The 8,242-nt window shown below is 35.7% G+C and overlaps 1 protein-coding gene across 1 annotated transcript in view; it reads left to right on the top strand.

The window, feature by feature from the left end:
• LOC111714256 (tyrosine-protein phosphatase non-receptor type 13) overlaps positions 1–5,460 on the top strand; it is a 16,795-nt gene extending 11,335 nt beyond the window's left edge. The window contains exons 12-17 of the mRNA XM_023489322.1: positions 119–174; positions 912–968; positions 1,415–1,512; positions 1,657–1,844; positions 2,294–2,561; positions 3,851–5,460. Coding sequence (XP_023345090.1) covers positions 119–174; positions 912–968; positions 1,415–1,512; positions 1,657–1,844; positions 2,294–2,561; positions 3,851–3,957 — 774 coding nt within the window. The 3' untranslated portion in view covers positions 3,958–5,460. The remainder of the gene's footprint in view (positions 1–118; positions 175–911; positions 969–1,414; positions 1,513–1,656; positions 1,845–2,293; positions 2,562–3,850) is intronic.
• The last annotated feature ends 2,782 nt before the right edge of the window (positions 5,461–8,242 follow it).

Here is an 8,242-nt window from a genome sequence, read left to right as displayed (position 1 = left end):
ATGTTTAGGAGCTGATAATATTATGTTTAGGAGCTGATAATATTATGTTTAGGAGCTGATAATATTATGTTTAGGAGCTGATAATATTATGCTTAGGAGCTGATAATATTATGTTTAGGAACTGATAATGTTTCTGCGTCAATGTGACGAAACTGTAACTCTAGGTCTCTTCAGGTATTATTTTTCTAGGTTTTTAGTTCTGATATTAATTAATTGTATGTTGCTGATCTGCTGGCAAGCATCTATACATTGAGAATAAAACTAAAAACAATAAAAATAATTCGCAGATTTTCCTGTTTTCATTGGCGGATTCCATAGCATTATTTCAGTTGATTTCTATGCTATTTGTAAAACTAATTTGCGTTACAACCGTAGAAACAATTTAGTTTACTTGAAGTCGTCTTTTGTATACTTCGTGTTAAAAGTAACCTTAGAAAAAGTTTCGCAATATTTTTATATTTTGATAATTTAGAGATGCCAGTAAGTTTTGCTTAATCTCTTTCTTGAAAATTTCGTTCAGCCTACATAATTGTGAACGAAAAAATTTTCGTTAACATTTTTTCGTGAAATTGCGAATTCGTTCAAAATTTTCACGAAATTCGTTCGAAATTTTCACGAAATTTGCGAAATTCGTTCGAAATTGTTCAAAGTTTTTGCGAAATCCGTTCAAAATTTTCGATCCCTATCGTTCTAAATTCTTATTTTTTTTTCTCGCAAAAATACAATCTTCTTGATGCGAAATGGAAAATTTTTGATTTTTATCGAACGAAAGTTTTGCGAAAATTTAAAAGTTTCCCGAAAATGTGGGCGAAAATTTCATCAAATTTCGTTCGTTCATTTTCGCGAATTTCGTTCAACGAAAATTTCGATATGCTGTCGATCTCAGAAATTCTTATATTTTGATAATTTAGAGATGCCAGTAGATCTCAGACACCATTAGATCCTGAATCTCCGACACAAGATATCAGGTATTCAAAATATGAACTTTAAAGGGAGTGTCTGGCTAGACATGGTATTTGAGTTGAGAATGCAGTATTATAGAGAAAATTTTTAGGAAATATTTGAGACCTTTGAGACGTTTGTAAAATAAAAATTCAATCATTAAAATTCTCCTTGATTGTCAAACCCGCCAGGCAGTCCTACCGCTACACAACATGCACAACTTTGCTCCCGTTATTACTGCGTCCCAAAAGTGCGTCAAGAGGCGCTCTCAGGCGGGGGGGGGGGGTACTATTGGGGATGACTGATCAGCCCCAATGGGTGCTGAGCCCCTACTTGAAAGAAAAAATGCAATCCCACCCCTTTCTGGACAAATTTCTGAGTACGCCACCCCCTTTGCGGGGAGTGCATAATGTTTTTAGCTGATATGCCGAAAATGAATTGTTAATTTTGTATTTATGTATTTTTTTTTCAGAGGAAGAAGCCCGGGGAGAAAAAATCTTAGATACGAAGCAAAGGAGCTGGTTCGGTCTTTACAGTCCAGCAGAACGAGTTTAGAGAAAGCCGGGCTAGGTTAGTTTAATTTTGTTATTATTATGATTATCATTATTATTATTACTATCGCCCTTTTTATCATCATCGTCATTATCATCAATATCATCAGTAAATTATTACTATCATCATTATCATCAATATCATCAGTATTATTATGTTAAGGCTGTCAGTCAGGTTCCTACTCCCATGGTACACTCGGCAGAAGGAGAGGTCGTCCTTTCAGTCCTGCTCCCGGTCATATAAAAGGTCAAGCTGGACGCGGTCAACTGCTCGGTAGCCCGGTTCCTACAGTTGAATCACCGGTCACACCGCACAATACATCGGCCCCGCCTAGTTTAGCGGTCACACAGGCAGGGTTCCCAATAGATCTAAACTTTCCGATACAATTTTGCTGAACCACAGAATTTAAAATGACGAATAAAAATAAATTGTAAATATAAATAGAAGTGAAATTCTATTTATAGAATGGCATGTCTGATTTACTTAACAGTACCCTTTTTACCTTTGTCTCATTAGATGAATGAGATATCTTTATTTTCAAACTGATAATAATTATTTCTCTGGAAAAGTGACTTGTGGATGCTGCAGTGACTCGGAATGAAATTGTGAGAATTAAACACTTTTTTAAATAGAGAATTAACTATATCGAATTCATTGTTACTAAGAGGTGTAAAGGGTAAAATGTAAATCGGATGTGCCACTTTATGATTGACGAGCCACAATATATACCATTTACAGTTAATTTATTGTTAATATTTTTATTATCGGGCCACTTAACTTATGGAAACCGGGATTACAGGCGTTTAACTCCCTTGCCTTGGAGGACAGTTTAGAGGATAGAATACATATTGAGGAGGTTGACAGTCCTCTACATGAATACCTGGCCTCCAGATCAGACTATTTGTCCTCCAAGGACGAGGACGAGAACTTTAACCGTTTCTCGGACTATCACCAGTATTTCGGGGACGTTGAGATTAGTTCTATTCCAAATAGTCCAAGTCTGGGACGAGTTTTGGACTCCAGTAATATCAATCTATCCCGCTCTCTACCTAGATCTACAAGATTCGGTAGGAAATACTTTTTCAACACAAGAAAATATTATTTTTATTATTGCTGAAAACGTAACGGAAATTTAATATTAGTGAACTTCAAACGCCAAAACCACCAACCTTAAAGGGACTGTAAAGGAAAAATGAAAGGGGGTATAGGCTGAAAGCTAATCACTTTAGCTCTTGATCGCGACCCATGAAAGTTTTATCTGATGTTCCTGTCTCGAGAAATTGATATAAAAAAATTATACGAAAGTTCATATATGTAAAATCTAGAAAATCTTAAACTTAAATCACGTGACCAGAACTATCACCAATGGCAGAGCAGTATACTGGTCACGTGTCTCCGCCTGTATCACGTGACCACTTTACTGAACTGCCATTGGTGGAATTTCTGGTCAAGCTATACGTACGGACGTATAAATAATATTATGAATCTATAAAAAATAGAAATAACAAATATAAAATTAGAATTGGAGTAAACCTAAGTTACAATTAGCTTTCTCTGGGATATCATCGTTTTCAGATTGGTTGCATATTTGCTGAATTTGATCTTTTTAAACCCACTACTTTTATACAAAATTGTATAAATATTAATTTTCGTATAAATTTGACCAAGTTGTAAACCATTTTCTCGAGATAGGAACATCAGATATAACTTTCATGGGTCGCGATCGAGTGCTAAAGTGATTAGCTTTCAGCCTATACCCCCTTTCATTTTTCCTTTACAGTCCCTTTAAGTCTCTCGTCAAATTCTGATTTAGTACAGTCACTTCAGAATTCGACATTGTTGGTAGGATATCCCTAAAACTCTGAAAAAAAATATTTTATTATGATTTTTGCTTTTAAGTTACTCCGTAAATAGGATTTATCTGAAAATAGGTTTATATATCTGGTCGTATTTAAATTAAAGCTACTAATTTTTTACAGGAATTCGTCCGGAAGTTTATTTCAACATTTTTTTTTCCATGGGGGCTAATCGTTCAGCACCCGCTGGGGCCTGAAAACCATTTCACTCATCCATGGAGGGTGTTTAGGCCCCTTGACCCCCCCCCCCCCTGTATACGCCTCTGAACGTTACCACGTCTATTCAAAAGTTTGTAAATTTTTTTCATTTATATCTTATATTATTTTGTATCATGCTTAGTGCTTACCTTTATTCATTCCACTTCCTCTTTTAAACATTCTCTCATGTTATATTTTATTCTGAACTCATTGGTTTTCTTGTTTTTTAATTTTTGTCTGTTTCTCATTGAATTTTCAGCATGTTGCTTACACTTCTTGTTTTTATGTTTTATCTATTTCAGAATCAATGTATCCTGCCTCCAGACCCAATGAGTTAAATCTATCAACGGATAAAAGACGACAGGGATACATCTTCCACTCTACATCTTTACATTCAAACCAGTTTTAAATCAAGTTCAATCCAGTTTTAAATCAAGTTCAAACAAGTTTGGAATTGGAATCAAGTTCAAACAAGTTTGAAATCAAGTCCAAACAATATTGGAATTAAGTTCAATCCAGTTTTAGATGAAGTTCAAACAATTTTGGAAAAAAGTTCAATCCAGTTTTAAATCAAGTTCAAACCAGTTCTAAATCAATTTCAAACCCGGTTTTTTCTTGTACTAGAAACCGGTGTATTCCTGTTCTAGAAACTGGTTTGATCCTACACTAGAAACCGGGTTAATCTTGTACTAAAAACTGGTTTAATCCTGTATTAGAAACCGGTTTAATCTTGTACTAGAAACTGGTTTAATCATGTACTAGAAATCGGATTAATCCTATTCTAGAAACCAGTTTGATCCTATTCTAGAAACCAGTTTGATCCTATTCTAGAAACCGGGTTGATCCTGTACTAGAAATCGGTTTAATCCTTCTTCTAGAAACCGGTTTAATCCTTTACTCGAAACTGGTTTCTCAACTCGAAACTGGTTTAATCCTGTACGTGAAACCGGTTTAATCCTTTGCTGGAAACCAGTTTAATCCTGTATTCGAAACTGGTTTTATCCTCTTCTAAAAACCGGTTTAATCCTATTCTAGAAACAGGATTAGTCTTGTTTTTTAAATCGATTATTAACGCATACCAGTTAATGTAAACAAACATACACTTAAAGTGTCAGAAATTGGGATTTTATGAATGAGAGAGAAAAAGTTCAACTAGATCTGCCCACTGCTGCTCACTATGTATTAATTTTGACCTCTGAATATCCAATATCCACCTGGTTTTGTTATTGTAAACATGCATTGTACAGGGGTACATTTCATATAGATCCTGTTTACAAGATGATTCCATAAAAGCGCCATAAACCTTGTCACAGTTGAACAAATGTTGCCGTGTACATCGTACAAATTGTATAAACTGTACAGCAGTGAACAACTTTTTACAGTACATAATCTTTTGAAGGGTATCAGGTACCAAAAACAATGATACCCAGCCCTTAAATATTTCTTGATCAATGCCATACTTCTTGCTTGATATAATTTAAGTTATGTATGTAATATAGTAATATATACTGGGTTATATATAACGACCGCTTTATGTAAATGTGCTAATATTTTTTCTATTGAAAATTTTATAAAAATGTTATTCAAACTATTTAACTTCAGGATCAAACATGTCACGCATTATTTATTCATTTTGATACTTGACGAAATATTAATGGGTTAATTTGGTTAATTAATTAAAAACCAACCAAACCAGGGAAATATAATTTCTTATATTTGATAAAATTTTGTTTTAAAAGCCTCTTCCCAAAAGTGTTGAAGAATTAAACAACGTATCGATCTTTTGGGTGAAATGTCATTCACTTGAGAGGGCTTGGCTCAAATATTTATTTATGCATCTTATGCGTGGATGACAAGAAAAAATATCACATAAAACTGATTTATAATATTCAATAAATCCATTCATTTGTGTCACCTGAGTCTAATGTTTAAATTCTCAAATTTTAACTTTGATCTTGCAAATTACAAAGTTTGAACAACCAGTGTCCGAATTTTATGAATTAAAGCCGCGTCTCAAATCCCCCTAAAACCAGGTTCACTTGAGCGCTGGCTTAAATCTTAAAACATTAAGTACAATTTTAAGTGGAACTAACAATAGTTGAGCCACGGCTTAAATTTAAGCCGCGGCTCAAATTCTTTAAATTCGGACTCAGAGGTCAACGACGTGAGGTTGTAAAGATGAAGGATTAGAAAATTAGGACACAGGGTAGCTAAATAATTAGTTACATGATTGCGTGAACACAGTAAAAATAAATAGGCATTATTTTTCTTAACGTTAAATGTGGCCATAGATCCCATGCATTTTATCCCTGAAATATATTTGTCAAGATAATTTGAAATAAAAATATAAAAATGTTAAATATGTAAACAGAATGTTTTACATTTACAATTAAATGTATAACTGAATAGAAAGGAACAGAAACGACTTTTGAGCAGTTAAGAGCAAGATATTCTAGGGAGCTAACACCTGGCTGCCCATGAGATATGCTATTCAGCACTGAGCCTCCGCTAAGCAGTCCAAATTTTATACAGCCAATCTCATATATAAGAATACATAGCAAGAGTGCATGAAATGTCGTCTTGAAACTTATTTAAAAATTTATATGCTTAATCATTGGTCTGCACAAAAAGAAAGCTGCTGAGATGTTCTTTAAGGGTTGAATTCAATATATGAAAATATATCCAAATATCATTGTAGAGTCATAACTTTCTAGAAATTTCATTTTACTTTGAAAATAGGTAAATTATAAGGCCTGAAATATTCAGAACAACAATTGATTTATTTTCCTCGTTTTCCCGCGGCATTTGATCTAAAAGATGTTGAGAATACGACATTATTAAAACTCTGGCTAGGTATATCCAATCCATATATCTGGGATTCACTCGACCAAAATTTCAAAAGTTTTTTACGCGAGACTTAAGATATTTGGGAAACTAATTCTGAATTGAATTCGATTTTATTTGTTAAAACCTTTGATTTCAGATATACAGGGTGTCCCAATAAACATGGGAATTCAGTGACAAATTCAATACCGTCTTTTGAAATAATTCTTTAATTTAGTATAGTGATACTTACTGAGAAAGCTGTAATCTGTAAGAGTTTCGTCTGCTTTATGTTCACATTTTCTTTGTTTATGTTTTGACTGCATACGGTTGTAAAACAAGAAATTACAGTATACAAACAGAGTTGTTGTCGGATAGCAGCAAGATTCTCAATAATGAACAGTAATACAACAGGATAACCCACAAATCGAAATCAATAATGCAGAGTGTGGTGTTCTCGAACCACAAAACGTGCAATAAATCGGTATCTTAAAATTCACACTTAATGAGATTTTGCCCAAGTACTCTAACTCGTTTCATCTACATTTGTGTAACCTGATGACATTGCAGATCGGGTTAGTCCTATCTCGGCGGCCTAACTCCTCATGCGCCGTCTATATCTTTGCAACCTGGCATTACAATACTTCAGCTATCTCCATATATAGAGAGATAGCCTTATATGTCTGAATGCACGTGCAAATCTAAACACCCAAGTAATAAAGTCATTCTTACATCATGAATACATTTATTGATACTTTCAATCATACATTTATAAATGCATACATAAATCACATAATTATAATAATAGCTTAACATTAGCTTTAGATCCCTTGGTAGTCTTTAGGTCTCTTAGCTCTATGTTTAAGTGCTATCTCAGTTAGGACACCGAGTCTAGCGTGTAGGACAGATATGACATGTAATCCATCTACTAGTCTAATATCTGTATCATTGTAGGTTCCTTGATCAACTCGTTCCTGTATGAGCTGAAGCAGGTTCCAAACTTGGTTCTCAAGCCGGTCCTTCAACCCTTTCCTGGTCGGGTTGGGGAATAGCCTGAACTCATGCTCTATAGCCTTCCCTGTGTCCCAGATATCAACTCTGGGGACATCAGTATGCTGTGACGAGCTGGTGTCCCTGCTAAGGGACAATACACTCCTGAGCCCATCGTTCAACCTTGATAGGCTCTGGACTGCATCCTGGAGTACCTCCTTGGTATCCTCTTCGGCATCCTCTGGGACATCTTCAATCACATCCTCATCATCTAAAGTTGGGACCTCATCAGGGACCACTGGTGGCTGACCAGGGTTTGTACTCCTCTTCATGGTGCTGTTAAAGGTTTGAATCTTCCCAGATAGTTCACCAAGGAAGTCATACATATCCTTCATCGACTGGGGTAGATCTTCATCATCCTGCTCCTCTTTGTTGTCCTCGACAACTTCCTCAACTACATCTCCATCCTCTGAGGCCGGAGCTGTGATGATCTGAGAGTTCCCGCTCATGAAGGTATCAGGATATACTGGAACAACTCCTCCCTCTGGTTCCAGTTCCTCTAGGTAGGCAGGGTTCCACGTGATGACTGGAACTCGGTTCATCTTCTTATCTCTCGTCAGGAAAGGTTCTCTCTGTATGCTGTCTGTGCACTGTATATAGCACAGGTCCCTGGACGGCTATGTGCAGGGAGACTTGTGTCTACTCTGCAGCGGTCTGGGATGTACTGATCTCTCTGGCGTCCTGTTGGATTCAAGGGACTGTTCACTCATATACCGAACAATCCAGAATACAACAATATTCCCCTGAGGCATGAATAGCTCGTAATGTTTCGGGCTATCATCATCACCGTTAGGGAGGCCAGGATCAGTTTAACTCTTCTA

Source organism: Eurytemora carolleeae, unplaced genomic scaffold, assembly GCF_000591075.1.
Source record: "Eurytemora carolleeae unplaced genomic scaffold, Eaff_2.0 scaffold1404, whole genome shotgun sequence".
In the NCBI taxonomy this organism is placed as follows: Eukaryota; Metazoa; Arthropoda; class Copepoda; order Calanoida; family Temoridae; genus Eurytemora; species Eurytemora carolleeae.
Note: the sequence above shows the minus strand (reverse complement) of the source record. Positions and strands in the feature narration are given on the sequence as shown.